This window comes from Leptonotus elevatus, chromosome 8 (genome assembly GCF_054856555.1).
Source record: "Leptonotus elevatus isolate MCC_2025b chromosome 8, RoL_Lele_1.0, whole genome shotgun sequence".
Lineage (NCBI taxonomy): Eukaryota > Metazoa > Chordata > Actinopteri > Syngnathiformes > Syngnathidae > Leptonotus > Leptonotus elevatus.
Window position 1 is genome coordinate 17,432,454 of NC_141246.1, and position 17,385 is coordinate 17,449,838.

The 17,385-nt window shown below is 40.9% G+C and overlaps 2 protein-coding genes across 10 annotated transcripts in view; both read left to right on the forward strand.

Annotated features, from left to right (window-relative positions):
• htt (huntingtin) overlaps nt 1–4,156 on the forward strand; it is a 31,354-nt gene extending 27,198 nt beyond the window's left edge. For all 7 annotated transcript variants that reach the window (XM_086082496.1, XM_086082501.1, XM_086082497.1 and 4 more), the window contains 3 exons: nt 333–495; nt 605–765; nt 2,487–4,156. In XM_086082496.1, coding sequence (XP_085938622.1) covers nt 333–495; nt 605–765; nt 2,487–2,700 — 538 coding nt within the window. In that variant the 3' untranslated portion in view covers nt 2,701–4,156. The remainder of the gene's footprint in view (nt 1–332; nt 496–604; nt 766–2,486) is intronic.
• Nucleotides 4,157–6,013: 1,857 nt separating this feature from the next.
• Nucleotides 6,014–17,385, forward strand: part of rgs12b (regulator of G protein signaling 12b) — a 50,930-nt gene continuing 39,558 nt past the window's right edge. For 2 of the 3 annotated variants that reach the window (XM_086083020.1, XM_086083022.1), the window contains exons 1-4: nt 6,014–6,146; nt 9,356–10,604; nt 10,737–10,970; nt 12,476–13,417. In XM_086083020.1, coding sequence (XP_085939146.1) covers nt 9,567–10,604; nt 10,737–10,970; nt 12,476–13,417 — 2,214 coding nt within the window. In that variant the 5' untranslated portion in view covers nt 6,014–6,146; nt 9,356–9,566. Of the gene's footprint in view, nt 6,147–6,905; nt 6,980–9,355; nt 10,605–10,736; nt 10,971–12,475; nt 13,418–17,385 lie in introns of those variants that run through there. The other variant, XM_086083021.1, reaches the window with a different exon arrangement.

Sequence of the window (17,385 nt, forward strand, 5' to 3'; positions counted from 1 at the left end):
CACAACACATTTATTTGATGAATCTCACAGAAGCTCATTTTTAGCAATGACTGTTTTGACTATGAAACAATCTAAGTGTCTGTTATTGTTATTATTAAAAGGTGAAGACAGTTTGCCATTTCGGACCAGCTTTTGGCAAGAATCATGAACAGAATATTTGGGCCACGTAATGATGTGATGGGCCACATATGGGCCCTGTCCCACAAGTTTGACACCCGTATACTAGAACCACTCTATGTCCTTGGTTTTGTCTTTCAGTGGGTGCTGCTGCTAACCACACATTTAATTGGTTGCTGTCTGTCATCACTTCATGCGGATTGCCGTGTTTGCAGGATCCGAAAAGGTTTGCCAAGTGAGGCTCGGGTAGTGTCGAGGATTCTTCCACAGTTCCTCGATGATTTCTTTCCGCCTCAAGATGTCATGAACAAGGTCATCGGAGAGTTCCTGTCCAACCAGCAACCCTATCCGCAGTTCATGGCCACAGTTGTTTACAAGGTTGGTAGAATTATGGCCAAACGTTTATCCCCATCAATATTGAATGCATTTGAGCCAAATCGGAGCGAGAATAGCTGTAATTACTTTCAATGAAATCCTTCTCTTGCAGGTTTTCCAGACACTCCATGCTACAGGCCAGTCATCCATGGTGAGAGACTGGGTGCTGCTGTCCTTGTCCAACTTCACGCAGAGAACGCCGGTGGCCATGGCTATGTGGAGCCTCTCCTGCTTCTTTGTCTCCGCTTCCACCTCACAGTGGATCTCAGCCTTGTATCCTTGTTAACGGCCGAGCGAATTGTAGTGTTTAGAAATAACACCCAATCTTGAAGGCGTTCCGTTATTAGGGTACAAAGTGGAAAAACACTTCTATAAAACAACGATGGAGAATTAAAAGTAACCATTGGATTGATGGTACATAAAATGTTGAGAAAGTTTATGAACCTTTATTTGTGTGAAGTTGTTCATTCTTTGTCATTCAAAGATAAAAAGTACTATTGCGCATGTACATTTCGTAAATATTAAGCAGTTTTCAACACGGAATGGCGTCTCGTTTCCAACTCAGCTTAACATTGTTCATTCATTCATTCATGAAGCTGCCACATGATGGCGCCAAAGTAATACTTGTATCGCTTTGGCCTGAGCACAAACTCGGTGAACAGGTGAGTTTTTCAGCAAATAATGGAGGATAGGTTCAAAAATCTGAATTTGGGAATGTTCGCCCATAAATATGCAGGAGTTTACCATTAACCAGCTTTTAAATTTAAAGCCTTTTAACCATTGCTTTTAAAGGGGAAGTCAACCCAAAATCTATTTACAATAATATGTTCTATGCAGCCCTACTAGTCTAAATACTTCTGATCAATATTGCATTTTTGGAATATGAGTTGAGGAACAAAATCCACCCGTTTGTATCCATCTCAGTGGGCGGCCGTTTTGCCACATGCTGTCGACTGAAAAGGACTTCACAATTGCTCAGTTGACGACCGATTACGGCTCAGCTTTAGAAACAGGTGAGTCGTCTTTGGTTGTTACCTGAGCCCTAAACAACTGGGATTTAATTTTCAGTTGACAGCAAGTGGCAAAATGGCCGCCACCTAAAATGGATTTTTTTTTCCAACAAAAGGAAATATTTACTAGACTTCGGTATTTACATTTTTACAATATAAAATGTATGATTGTTAGTGCACTCTCACTGCAGTCAATAGCTCATTTTGTTATCCAAAAAACAGTGCCAGCCGGTTTTGAGCATTTTCACTCATCTTACAAGGCAAACAGAATATTGTGTGCTATGACTACATAAACATAGTAACATAAAAAAAAGTATGTTTCTAACTTATTCCGTCCTTTAGTAATCACTATTTGAAAATAGGTAATTTGAATGACATCAAAAGAAAATGGAAAAAATAAGGAGAAAACAAAGGTTTTGTGAAAAGATACATTTTCTGTGCAATATTTGACTTTGACACTAATATTTTTTGTTTAGTGACGCTCTGTGAATGAGATTTAATGTGACAAATGCTTTGATCATTCACGTCAACATTCTATTTCTTAAAATCCACCATGTTTTCATGTAATTTAATACCCGGGAGCCCATTGGAAAGAGATGCAATGCTGGCCATAGTTAGTGGGTGTTTTTGGATTTTCCAACCCCATTCACAAAGCAGCGCTGCACAAGAAGTTGCACTGCCAATTGAGGGGGGGAAAACGTAGTTGACGTCAATGGACGTTATTGGTGGTATACAGTGGGTGTATCCTTAACGTCAATTGACGTTTTTGGTGGTAAATGTTTTTTTTTGTTTTAGTTTTTTCAGAAAAACTTACGTCCTGGCTTTTTTTGTGCTCAGGCCAAACACTTAGTTTGGCGTAATCTTGAGGCATCTTGGCGCTAAGGAAATATGTTGATGGGTTTCAATTACTTGTGCTGTTTGCTGCGGGCCACTTCAAAGTGTATGGATATTTGTCTAGTTGTCTTTAACCCTCTTCTACACCAGACTTCCTCACGTCATCAGCAGAATGGGTTCCAGTGAAGTGGTTGACGTCAACCTGTTCTGCTTGGTGGCCATGGACTTCTACCGGCACCAAATTGACGAGGAGTTGGACCGCAGGGCCTTCCAGTCTGTCTTTGAGACCGTGGCCTCGCCTGGAAGTCCTTACCACCAGCTGCTGGGATCACTGCAATCAATCCATCAGGATACGACACTTTGAGTCCGATTTGGGTCAGAGGCTCACACGAGTGGTGACCAGTGGGCTTCTCGGAGAAACGTGGTCAGGGCACTGGGAGGCTGTGATGGGAGGAAATAATCTACTGGTGGCTCAAACCGCTTCTGAAGATGATGTATTAAGTTAGAGAAAATATTTTAAGTGTAAGAATGAGACGCGCCCACAAGCCTTTCCTTGACAGGCCCACCAAAATAGCACCTTGATTAAAGCATAATGATATAAGATGATTTATCAACATTTTCCCTCTTACACTTTCTTTAATAGTGTTGTTGAAGTCATGGAAACAACAAAGTATTTACTATAATTTAAATATCGTATCTATTTTTCAGTATACCCGCCCACCCTCCCCCTGTTTCATGGAAATGGTAATAGCAGGACTACTTATTCTCTTTAAAAGATTAAAAATAAAAACTATATGAACTTGTGTGGTCACTTTACTAAGCACACAGATAAAAAAATAAAAAACATAAAATCCTTGTCACTGTTAAAAACAAACAAGTTTTGTGACAAAGAATTACAGAATTGTAGTGCTTTCATCATCATGTCATCTTTGAGACATTAGAGACTAAATGACAAAAAAAATACCAAATTGGTTTTCTTTATCATTTTGATGACACTGTGCATTTTGTCTTTTAAGTTGTATCAAAGAATCTGATGGTCCCCAACTACACCGACATGATTCCATGTGTCCTTCTCTTGTTCTTTCTAACACTCAGGATGTAAAATGTGATTGTTTAAATAAGACTGGAAATTATTTGGTCATCTTTAAATGTTGCCCTTGTATCTTGTAAAAAGTTAATATGAAAGCCATTGTGCATGATAGAATTGTACAAAGATAAGGAGAGTTTTAAAGTACCAGTATGTTGTTGTGTGTGTGTTTTTTTTTCCTTTCCGTTTTTTTAAATGTATATGATCAGAATATGAAAGATATGTGACCACAGAATGCACAATGTCCAATGAAGAGTTGCCTGGCATTGTGCTGGGCTTTCATACTGTGTACATACACTTGCCTTAGATAAGGATTCTGTCCTGTACACTGAACGCTTGAAAGCATGCTTAACTGCTACCTTCTTGCATTATTGCCCTTCGTCCATTTCTATGGCGACGGTTGCCATCACTGTTGCGTGGCATCGGACGCAACACAATCCAAAGGCAGCCATGTAACCATGGTAACAAACGGCAGCGTTGACAAATCAAAAGAATTGTCGGTAATGTTACAGCGCAGCAGGTAGTTTCCCTCTTCTTGTGTTGAGGTTTATTATTTTTTTATTCTTGCAGAATATAAATTTATCTAGCTCCTGTTCTTGATGTTGGGCGAGTTCTGCAGCATAAAAGTAAAAAACATCTGCACTAAGCAAACTGTATGCTTAATTGTTATGTTCCAAATTCAAGTGTGACCTATGTCAAGTCATGTATTAACACAATAAACGAATGAGTCCTGTGGCGGTTATTGAAATTCACGTTTTAGGTGCCATCGCTCCCCTAAAGCAGATTAAATAAGCCTTTTTTTCTTCACTTGAAAGGTCATCTTATTCTGATTCAGGTGACCGTGTACTGCTTAAAATGTCAAAGGAAATTATTCCCAAACAGGATTTAAATGTTTCTATGTGATTGCGTCTGCTTTGGTGTAAGAGGAGCAAGAGCCTGAGTGACTGGGAAACCCTGCAGGGGGTAATGCGATTACCTAGAAACGTGGTGATTTGGGGAACAAGTTAGCAACAAAAAATAAGATGTTAAACTGGCTTGATTTGGTGCATTTACTTGAGTTTTAAACGCCTTCCAATTCCACAATGCGCAATCCTTATGGTATTTTTTCCGAGCCGAAAAATAATTATTCACATCCTCCTAAACCACATGACATCATTGTCTTTATGACTAACACGCTAACACATTGAAATCATATTTCTGTGAAGACTATGCATAAAGTTTAGACAAACATTGACGTTATTGATTATGAATCCAGAGTTGTGATTCCTTTCACATTGCTGGGAATCCCTTAAATAAAAAATCCAGGAAGATTTCTAGTTATTTTCAACAAATTACAATTTTGATCACATAAAGTCTGTCAATGACGAATTATTTACAGATGTTTGAAAGCATGACATTTGTGATGTCATGACTCCATTCCAGGGTGTAGGTTTCAAACTGAACCATTGTAAGGTGACACCATCATCCGTTGCCATCTGACGTTCTGTTAGAAGGACAAGTTTTTGGTAAACAGGAAATGAATTGATAAGCTGGGCAAACAATAAAAAAAAAAAAAAAAACACATCTATGGAGCGTTAATATGCATGATGCTGCATACATTATGACGTACACTCACTGGGCAATGAGCACAATTTGGCCCCGGTCAAGTAGCCATTGGTAAACCAAAATATTAGACACACTTCTCAGTAGGGTGGAGTGTATTCAAACTGATAACTAGTAGGATGACAACCACTATAATAAACGCCTCTAAAAGCGCCAATCAAAGAATATTATGTTTAAAAAATCGCCCTTATTATAATGTACAGGTGGTACCTAATGTATTTGGCAAGTGTGACTACAGTTTGCAGCACCTATTAATTAATGTCCTGATGATTAAAAGGCATTAAGCGGAGAGGATTACCAGGCAGCTTCCATATGCTTAATTGGGCACCGAGCCAAGATCATGACAGGACAATCCAGATACTGAGCAACAATCCATGGGCAAACACCTTTAACTAAAGAACATCACACATGCAGTGTAACGTGGTAGTGGCCGCATCAAGTTTTGGGGCTGTTTTTCTTGAGATGGAACCTAGGCCCAAGTCAAGGTGGAGGTGATTATGAACCGTTCCAAAGAAGATTTTTTTTTTTTTTGAAAAAGCCTACTAGAACAGCTGAAGTTTAGTTGGGGTTAGTCAGAAGCCCTTTAAATGGTGACAGGTGTGTGCTGCTGACTCCCATTTAACATAAGTTTGAATGTATCTGAATAAGAGGGTGTGTACACTATTGTAACCACATTTCCAATTGATTTACTCCCCTTCTTGAAAATATATATTTTTTTCTATTGTGTTGGACAGATCACAATTAATAGTATAAATGACAACGGTTGAAAAAATTATAAAATTATTTATCTTTGTCTAATTTTTGTTTTGTTTTTTAAATCACAAAAACGTGGCATATTTGGACAGCGGTGTGTAGACTTTTTCTATCCGCTGTACATGATAAGGGCCAACAAGGGAAGCAACTTTAAGCGTTATTGGACCAGTTGGATGTTTCCTTCCACATGCAGTCCCTCCTCACAGCAGCCCACTCTAAACGTGCCCCCCTCCTCCAGTCCTCCTCCTCGTAAGGCGACTTGGCCAGATGGTGCAGCCTTTTCTTTTGTTTACCCATCGGCCATGAGTTGACCCAACTGTCCCTAGCTACGAAACTATGGATGCTATCTGGGAGCCGTCATTCGTCAAGTAAGTCATTCGCTCTTGGCCACCCGCAGGCCGTTTGTTGCTTTTGCGTCATTTATTTAAAAAAAAAAAAAAAAAAAAAAGTAATCTACCTTTGACTTAGCTGACTTAGCTTCATAAATTTGACTTGTTCGCCACCGCACACGCTTAGCCTTCCTGCCTAAAGTTATCTTGTGACATGCGCGATGTTCTCTGCGTACATATAATTAAAGAGCAACTGTTTTCACACCCTTCCTGCAAAAGTTTGACACAGAACGATGATACTTTTATTTGTGACTTCTCACTCGAACCTGAGTCAAGTTCTCCACATAACTGTTGGCTGTTAGATTGACATTCATGTAAACCAATGGCATTCAAAAAAAAGTATGTGTACGCCGCCGTTGTCAACGTTACAGCCATTAGGGAAAGCTGTGGATGGGAAGGGCGGAGCTAAAATGTAAGCAAGGGTGGTTGCACTTTTGGAGCGTAATCGACTGTAGAAAACTTTAAAACTGTTGTAAATACAGGAGAAAACGCATTATTTTCAGCACAAGATCACTACATATGACTATGTGATAGTTAATATCTCCGAACAAGCACACGTTTTACCATTTGTTATTATTATGATAACTTGACAACGCCTAAACTAATGTAATTAATGTGACAGGGAATGAAGGGACGCCGTGTTGAAAATAATAGAACTATAACTAGTCCCGTCTACAAGGTAAAGTTATAGTAGCGTTTACGGATCTGTATGGATGTTGTAGTAGTGGATGTAGTTCACATGCAAAGAAACCTGTCTAAAAACATGATTCCCATTGGACAAGCGTGATGTGACGTCATCCCATCCAGGTGAGGTGAGGCTATATAGAGTGAACTTAATCATTTACTCATCAGTCAAATAAAAAATCATACAAAACAACACTTTATGACTTTGCTATTATACAACTATTATACTGTATGATGGAAGCAACCAGTGGTTAGTTACCACTTTTCAAGATGCATTTTGGATACATTGAGGGGACGGTTAAGGGGATAAGCTGTACTCACTACGCATTCAAACAGCACTACAACAATTGGAAAACTCACAATACCTCTATGCAATATCACTCTCACAAACAATATCACTGTAAAGTGGATAAGGAGTAAATGCATCGGGTATAACCAGTAATAGTATTACCGTTGTAATGATAAGTCAAAAGATGTAGCAAAAGTACTCACACCCTGTGCTTAATTAAGTAGAAATAAACAGTAGATAGGCTACATGTGTAAAAAAACAAACACTGGTTAAAGTAGAAATGTAGATTTTACTCATTTACTTAAAGGGGAGTCAAGTAATTTTAAATTTTAATCCATCTCAGGTGGCGGCCATTTTGCCATTTTCTGTCGATTGAAAATGACATCACAGTTGCTCAGGGCTTAGGTAACGGCCAATCAGAACTCAACTGTTATCTGAGTTTGGTCATGTGACGTCTGGAAGCTGAGCTGTGAGTGTGCATTTTGGCGTAAATCCACTCACTGTTAACATCAGAAGAAGTCACATTTAAAATTGTCTCTTTTGTTTGTGATGTTTTATTAGAGAATTATTCTCAATCAGAAGTTGAATTGTCAAAATCTGTGTCTGTTGCATGATTGTGCCGTTGACAGCAGTTTGAATATTACACGGACCAATGCGCTTGCAAATTAATGTTTACTCTTCGGCCTATATATCTGTCAGGCTCATTAAATGATGGTTGTGATTTGTTTGTACTCAATCCTAAATTATGAACACATTAATTTCCCAGATGAAGAATGTGCCACCACTTGTCCTTCCTTATATAGATTATAATGTTCAGTAACTGTTGTTACAAAATCCATTCCTAAAAGCCAACAGACTTCCAGTTGGTTCGGTTACTAAAACAGTCCAGGGTCCAGCTGTCGCCATCGTAAATCTTGTATAGCCAACATTTTAACGGCAACTGTCATCCAAGTATAAACATAAGTTATCTGTTGTTACTAGTACCTAAAACAATTCACCTTATGCCACAACTGCTTGCGCGTCCAATGTTGGTCGCTTCATGTTGACAAAACGCAGCTGACTTTGTGGTGCACATTCCGTTTCTCTTTTGTTATTAATATGGTTTTAGTCGTGTTGTACTGAGTAGCTAGGATAGTTGCATCTAAATCACAAAAAGTTCAATTCCCGTTTCCAATCACGTCTGTGGGTGGTGTCACAAAAAAAAAGAAGAAAAAGATTAAGGAAACATGACAAGACTCAGAAATTATACGTAAATTTTACAAGGAGAGTTTGGAGAACATTTTTACCAGTTAATTAAAAAAAAAAGTTACTCAAGCATTGAGGAATTAACTAATGACCTTCAGCTTGAGAGACTCTACCACCTGATCCATGCCACTCTTCCTGTTTTCCACTATACTGCATTGCTGGTGTGTCCAAAATGAGACCAAAACCAGGTCTCTTGGAGGTACAAGCATTCCGCCTGACACCATCGATATACTAACACACAGCGGGAGCGGCATGGCTCAGGTGGTAGAGTGGCTGTCTCCCAACCTGAAGGTTGTGGGTAGCTTTTTCTTTTCTTTCTTTTTTTAAATAAACTGGTACAATGTATTCAAAAATTACTTTAAATTTCTGAGTGAGAACATTTCCTAGGTTTTTTCAAGTAGCAGTCAGAATCTAATAGGGGTGTGAATTGCCTAGTACCTGGCGATTCGATTTGTATCACGATTCGATTCAATACGATTAATCCTGATACAAATCCATAAGTTGATTATTGCCCCCAAAACTTGCACATGTACATTGTAAGATTTGTATGAACATTTATTTATTTGTCTGAAACTTCAGGCTTATAACTGTGTCACTGTATTTAACAAACAATCTGTTTCGTGTTTGAACAGCATTGAAATAAAATATTAAGGCTTATTGTTTCATTATTATAACATTCTTCCATGCTTAATGTGTGAATCCTAACCCTAAGTAAGACGTGTTGTTGAATATTTTCATAAAAAATGTATGTTTAAATATCGATTCGGCCGCATATCGAATCGATTCAAGAATTGTGTGCTGTAATATTGCGATATATTGCCGAATCGATTTTTTTTTAACACCCCTTGAATTTAAAATGGGCCCATGCCTAGTTAAAGGAGACAGTTTTGTAACGATATTGAGTTTTCAAGTTCTTAATTGAGATAAGAGAGTCAGCCTATGTCATCTTATCATCTGGTCTTTTCTGCAGGTAACTAAACCTGTCAATTGGAAAATGACATCAAGATGGTTGGCTGTACTTTCGGAAGGCTGCGCCCGAGCTGAGTCCAAACTTTCACCCCTTTGCTGTATTTGTCACTCGATGGCAGAGCTTTCTGACTAGAAGACGGAGGCTGTCTGCTCCAGCCTGGCAGCGACCGGAATGTTCTAAACAAATAGATGAGAGAAAATCCTCGGGCACGATGCACAAGCAAGCGGATGCGTCATCAAGAAGACGTCCTCATGGTGGCAATGAGGCCGCCCGGCCCCAGTCTCCTCCACCGCCCTCCCTCCAACAGAGGCGAATGCGGGCTGTCGAGGTGGCCAGAGGGAGGACGGGGTACGGTTTTACGCTCTCGGGACAAAACCCTTGTGTCCTCAGCTGCATCCTGAAAGGCAGCCCCGCAGATTATGTGGGTTTGCGTTCAGGAGACCACATCCTCTCAGTCAACGACATCAACGTCTCCAAAGCATCCCATGAGGATGTCGTCAAGCTGATCGGACGCTGCACCGGTGTCTTAAAGCTGGTCATTGGCGAAGTGGAGTGTCACAGGCGACACCAGCAACGCGGCGCCCGGCACCATAGCAGCAACGCTATGTCCGCGTCTTATCTGGACTCGTGCTCCAGCGACGACGAGTTGGACGGCCTGTACGACAACAGCGTCAACAACAACAATAACAGCAGGACCTGCGGCGGAGCTCGCGGGGGCTGGTTGAGACCCAAAGTGGATTCAAAGCAGCTCGGCATCAACCGAGCTGAGCGGGTCGTGGCCGAGTTGCAGTCCGGAGGGATTTTCAACATGATCTTTGAGAATTCCAGCCACTCGTCCAGCAGCTCCGACAAGGACCGACCCGGACACACCTCATCATCCAAACCACGTCCAATGTCTGATCCAGAGTTTCCTACGTGTCGAAACTCCTCCCGCTCGCAGAGCAACCCAGTCCTGCTCTCTGAGGAGGAGATGGCCCAAGTTCTAAGTGACGACTCGGTTTTCCTGGACTCTGGTTTTCGACATCTCCGCCTCCATCACCATGAGGAACTGGACGTTGGCGAAGGGCGGGACTTGGTGCTAGATCCAAATCAGGACATTGTCAACGTGGGCATGATCGTGGGCTACCTGGGCTCTATTGAGCTGGCCTCCACCGGCACCAGCCTGGAGAGTGACAGCCTGCAAGCCATCAGAGGATGCATGAGGCGCCTCAGGGCAGAGCAAAAGATCCATTCCCTGGTCCTCATGAAGGTTAGCTTCAATATTTCCAATATTATATTGTCAGCAGGTAGATTTTTGGGGGATGTGAAAGATGAACCGCAATGTTACTTACCAGTTTCTTTTGTGTCAATTTGTAATTCATGTTCTTCCAATTCCTGGCAGGTCATGCATGACAGCGTGCGCCTGTGCAGCGACAAAGGCCAGATCCTTGCCACGTATCCGGCAGAAAAGCTAGCGTTCAGCGCCTGCTGTCCCGATGACCGGCGGTTCTTTGGACTGGTCACGATGCAGGCCACAGACGAAGACTGTCATCTGAGCAGAGGACGATACGAAGAAGGAGGTTTGAGGACTTCTTGCCACGTGTTCATTGTGGACCCGGACCTGTGTCACCACCAGGTATTTACCAACGGTATCCGCGTGGAATTTGATGAATTGGAAGGCGTGCTATATTCAGTTAGATGGCTGTAATTACTTTTGCTATGACTAGTACCATATCATTTTAGAAATCAATTAATTGAACAAAAGATTATTATGATCATCTTAAAGTGACAGTGGTTGACCACTAGATGTCGCTATATCATCACCCATGTATGTAATATAATTAGTAACTAACCTACGATTACATATTAAAAAAAAAAAGTACAATTACATTTTAAAAAAAAAGTACGCTGATGTGATATAACTTTTTTTTGGGTGCTTATTATTGAAATCAATAGTGTTTTTTAAATTGAATGAATTATTAGTTCACCCCTAGATGGCGCTAAAGATTACACACTGTCACCTTAAATATATTTGTAAAAGCACCTCCCCTGACCGCAGGTCAACTATGGGTGGGGGTGGGGTTATCACACACGGACGCATGATTGTGGGGAGAAGGCAAGGCAACCATAAATACTTAATATCGCACATTCCATACACAAGGAAACTCAATGCGCTTAAAAACAAAACAAAAGCACAGCACCTAAAAACATTTTCAACAGAAGAGCTGAACACATTCGCAAAGCAAAGGGAACCAAATTAGCTTATTAAAATCACTAAGAACTACTAATAACGTACATTGGCAACATTTAAATACTTTTTACAAACAGATTTATAAGCAAAGGAAATAAATGAATTAAAAGGCCATATAGTAAAGTGATTTAAAAAAAACTTTATCAAAGGTAAGGGGAAAAAAAGGCAAGGTTTTAACCTGGATTTTAAAAGCATTTATACTTGGGGCTGACTTCACCTCTGATGGCAACTTATTACTTATACCTGAATGTTGTATTGTAAGTGATATTATGATTAAATATAAAGTATCATTCTGTATTTTGCATTTCCATAAATAAAGCCCCATTGATTAGCCCTATAACACCAAAAGTATCATATTAATTAATAAAGACATTTTGAGTCCCCTATTTCACGAGTATAATATTTTTTTCCCATTAAAACCCTGACGTATATGATCTGACACATGCATTGCACGGACAATCCATTAGAGGGCAGTATCACCCAGCCGATGGCTTTTCCAGTGACGTTACAAGATCGCCCCAATTGAGAAAGACGAGACGCCTATACTTATTAATAGTGGGAAATGTTCTTTGGGATTTTTGGAAATACTAATATAATAGATAGATAGATATAATCTGTTTATTATTATATTTTTGGACAGTACAAATTGTACAAATTTAAAGCATTGTGACCGGATGTATCAAATATGACACAAATCAAAAGTAAGATGTGGAAGTTGATTTTCATTTTTTTTTTTAATTAGTTTGTTCAAAAGGACCAATAAATACTCTATTTACAAATAATCCAAATTTTCTCTCATATATTTCATGGTTCAGGGCTCAAGCTTTATAGGGTTAATGTACACTCTACAGTCGAGAAGTGTATTTCACGTGATTCTTTGTTTTCCTCAGGTGCATTTGGGAGTGGCCGGGAGGTTTGGCTTCGAATGTACCCCAGACCCAGACACGGGAGGCTGCCTGGAATTCCCACCCACGTCTCAGTCTCTCCTCCACTTTGTGTCGGTACTTTACCGGGACATGGGAGACAACATCGAGGGCGTCCGGGCCAGAGCCTTTCACGATCCCGATAACGACGCCCAGCAGAACCACAGCACCAGCAGTAATAGTGATAGTGGGATTGGTAATTTTTTACCCGAGGAGAAGAGCAACAGGGTGCTGTTAGTTGACCTGGGAGGGCCTGTTAACCACAATCACGTCTCGGGGCCGCGCCACTGGGACAGCCCGCCTTCCTCCCAGCAGGCTTGGAGCCCCACCCTCGGAGTTGCGGCCTCTCACCCGCCTCCGCCCCCGCCCGCTATAAGGAATAGCCACTACCGCCATGAAGCATACCTGGCCGACCTCCCTCATCCCCTCCCGCTGGCGCACACCGACATAGCAGCTAGACACGCTCGAGGGATCCACCCGCACCACTACTCGCAGGGCAAGTGGGGAGGAGCTGTCGGAGGCGGGGACAAAAGAGGAACTGGAGGAGGGGCGGAGCCTCAGCGTTGGCTACCAGTCCACGTGCTGAGAGACTGGCATCAGCAGCACCACCACCTCCAGGGCTTGAGCAGCGATCAAGAGTCGTACGCCGAATCCACGGACGGGTGGTCGTCGGCCAATTGCAGCACCCTGCCGCCACCCATGAATAAGATCCCCGCTGACCGTTACCGGGCCCCGCTGGTCCCTGCAGACCACCTGCCGCCACCTGGAGGAAGCCAGCCTCCACCTGCTTTACAAGCCAACACCCAGCGGCTGAAAGATGAGTGGGCCAGGAAGTTGTTTGGTGCCGGGGACAGAGAGAGGAGCGAAACCGACAAGAAGCGCGCGCCTGCCAAAGATGCAGAGAAAAAGGTACGATGGCGACTTTGCCGTTTGTTTTTATATCTCATCCGAATGCATTCTGTGTCTTTCCACAACGTGATGTGTCACTGTGCTGTTGAAGGATTTTGGAAGACTTACGTTAAAACTAACCACGCAATGAGAAGCCTGGACAGCAGGTAGCTTCCTCCGTCACACGGTGCTGATGTGGAAATTTACTCGACTTGAGTCCGTCCAAGTGCACTTTATTGAAGTTATAAATCTGTCTGTGTTCATGCCAATGCTCCCCGTGGCTCTTTCTGTCTGAAAGCCTCCTATTTAACTCCAGTGCTCTCTGACTGAAATGCTTCTCTCACTGACATGTGAAACTTTTCATCCGCGTGAAAGTTTCCTGACCTGTGCGAACCCCCACCAAAACACCCTTGTACCGCTATTGAGTAATGCGAGCACACAACTCGGCCTTCTACCCATCAACTAGATTGATAAGTTATTTATCCCACTGCTCCAATATCAGATCATACATTATGCACCAGCCAGACATATGTCTTGACCTGAAAACCACCTGTTTCACACACTAATGAGTTAGACTGGAATGGGTTTCAGACTAGTGTCACATAAAAAAGTCCAGGATTAGGCTACTGCTGGATACAATGCACACCTTCGATACGAAAAGATAAAGTAAGTAAACTTAACACTCTAAACATACGTGTTCAGTATTGCTTATTCACCTTAACTTCATCATCTTTTATATTTTTCTTCTTTCTATACTATATCTCTTTGATTGATTAAACATGGAAAAAGAAAGATGCTTACAAATCAAATGTATATTATTATTATTATTATTATTATTATTATTATAATTAGTAGTAGTGGCATTAAATAATTTGCACTGCAGACAAATTGGATTAAGGTACCTTCCCAATTTACAGTACAGTACACTGTACATTGATTTTGGTACAGCAAAATAAACAAACATCCTGTTCATAATATAGCAATCCATGCTGGGTTTGGTATATTGTGTGCCTATGTACGGAATCATATGTGTATATACGGTGTATATATGTACTGTAGGTGTATGTATGCTAAACACATAATATAAGAGTAAAAGCAATACCTCTGACATTGCTGATCAATATGGAGCATTGTCTTTGTAAAAGGCAGTAACTTTTCTATATAAATAAAGTTGAGTTGATCTTGTATTGGATCTTAAAGTGTACCTAATTTGGTGGCACGCAAGTACATATTGTTCTGTAATCAACACATTAAAATTTTTCTCATGGTAATTATTAAGACCTACTGTAGTTGTTGATCAGGGATGGGCAACTGGCAGCCCGCGGGCCAATCACACTGAGTGACCCATTAATTAATAAAAAAAAGAAAGAAAACAACATTCGGGAAAAAAAATCCCAGAAAATTCTTCAAAAGACGGTAATAAACATACAATATACCTTTTCTGTGAAAAACAGGAAGAAATTAGGAATACAATTACAGAACTAAATGTGAAAAATAAGAAATTTGAAAAAATACCAAAAAAAGAGTACAACTTACGAATATGTAAATCCATGGGTGCCAAACTGCGAGTATGCAGGGCTCAACTGTAGTTTTAAGATGTAATATCACCATTCACCACTAGACGGCAAATTAGTTGAGTTTACACTGGGTCGTTTACTGCCCTATTCTACAGTACGAGTAGTCCGATTCTTTTGGGCAGATTTTGAATGATATGCAGGCCAAACATTTTAAATTTTGGGTGAGTTGATTTCACAAAAAAAGTTCTTGCTCTCTTGTTTTTTGTTCAGCAGTTTTGTGCTGATCATTTTTATGCAAGAGAGCCCTGTCTTAAAAAAAATAAAAATACAGTATGGGATTATTTTGTTGTTTGCTTTAAACCCTTTGTTGTTGGGTTAGGATAGTGCAGGGGACGGATTCCTGCGTGTTTTAGATGGGTCCCTCCTCCAACACAGGTGAGGATTATTATCAGGCTTCTCCAGAGCTTGCTAATGAGCTGATCATTTGAATCACCTGTGTTGGAGGAGGCAGACATCTAAAACACACAGGACTGCGACGTTCTATGACCAGGGTTGTCTACCCCTGGATAGTGGATATTTTTATACAAGCACTGAGGAATATATTATGAAAAATGAAATGTATTAAGAGCAAGTATTTTGCACATATGCATGTTTTGTCCATATTTTAAATCTGGTTAGGAAGTGTGGGGTCCCCGGCAGAACTGATGAAAAATCGTGGCCCCCTCCAGCATTTAAGTTGCCCATCCCTTGCTATAGATGGATACTTCCTCCATATTGAACCACAATGTTGCTTCTTCCTGGTCCCAGGGTCCCCAGGCCACAATCAGAGGAAGTGTTTCAAGAGCAGGGGGGGGGACATGAGAAGTCCTAACAGTTACAGGAAGGTGGAGACACACAGCTATTGAGGCTGCTGTTGTCATGATTGCTGTGGTCAAGATGGTTTTCCTATGTGCTACTCTTGTACTGTAGCCCTTTATTTATTTATTTATTTATTAATGTTTTTACTTTTTAATCTTATGTGGGTTTTCATTTGAACCCAACATAATGCAACTGGTTGCAATTTACATTACAACACCACATGGTGGCACTGCTTCCTTATCTCTCATATTCAAACATTTTTAATATTATTTTGCACTTAAATTTACACTTCATTTCACGCTGCATCAGTAGTTATCATTAGTACCCGTTGATCATTCACACCTACACACAATTTAAAGTCTTCAATTAACCTACCATGCATGTTTGTGGAATGTGGGAGGAGAGCAGAGTACCCGGGGGAAACCCACTCAGACACGGGGAGAACATGCAAAGTCCAGACAGGAAGGCCGGAGCCCGGATATGAACCCAGGACCTCTGAACTGTGAGGTGGATTTGCTAACCAGTCATCCACCATGGACCCATAATAATAATAGTAATAATAATAAGAACAATAGTAATAATAATACAGTCGTAAATTTGATGGACACTGTTCATGACCAAAATAGTCATCATTGTGCTTTTAGTTTGCAGTGATGACTGAACTGCTGACTGAATCTTTGTTTTGACTTGAGGGAATGCTTCTCTTCGCATCCCTTTTGTTGTGTGTGCGTGTTTGATCTGTGTGTGTGTGTGTGTGTGTGTGTGTGTGTGTGTGTGTGTGTGTGTGTGTTTGAGCGAGCCAGATCAGTTGCATAGATACAAGCCACATGTTTTTAGATGCTTCTTAGCAAAGAATCAGACTGAACCACACCCCACAAAAAAACGTGATAGCTTTAAATGAGATGACCAGATTCATTTACAGAAATATGGATCCAAAGTGTTTGTTGTAATCACTGACACTTTGTGTAATCCTGCTACTAATTAGTGTCAGTCAAATCTTGGTGTTCATTGATTAATTAAGCATGAGTCTATTACTACACACTCTCTGCTGCACGATGGGCAAATCAGCTTGATAACATTCATGAGAGGAAAGTTCAATTCCCAAAACACAAAAGGACATACAATATTAAGAGTGTCATGTGGAAATGTGAAGGCAACGAAAGACTTCTGTTTGGTTTATGGGTTACATCATCGTTTGATGGCTTTGAACAGTAAATCTTGATGACCCGGTGACTAATCTCATGCACATTTTAGGCTGCAGTTTATGACTAAATGGCGCAGCTGGCCAGGTTTTGGTTGCCAGTTAATGGTTTGCTACAGCGGTAGTAAATCCATCAATGTATCCATCCATCCATCCATCCATCATCTACTGTAGTGTGTGTATACCATTGTGATGGATCATCTCTGTTCAGATGATATTGAGTCTACACCCTGGACAAAATCCACAGGGTCAAGAGTATAATTATTACAAATGGAAGATCCAAAGTAATTCAACCGAATGACTAATTAAGCGCATGGTATAGTCCAGGGGTCTTCAACCTTCGGCTCTGGAGCCACATGTGGCCCTTTAGTCCCTCTTCTGTGGCTTCCTGTGGATCTCTAAAAAATAAGTAC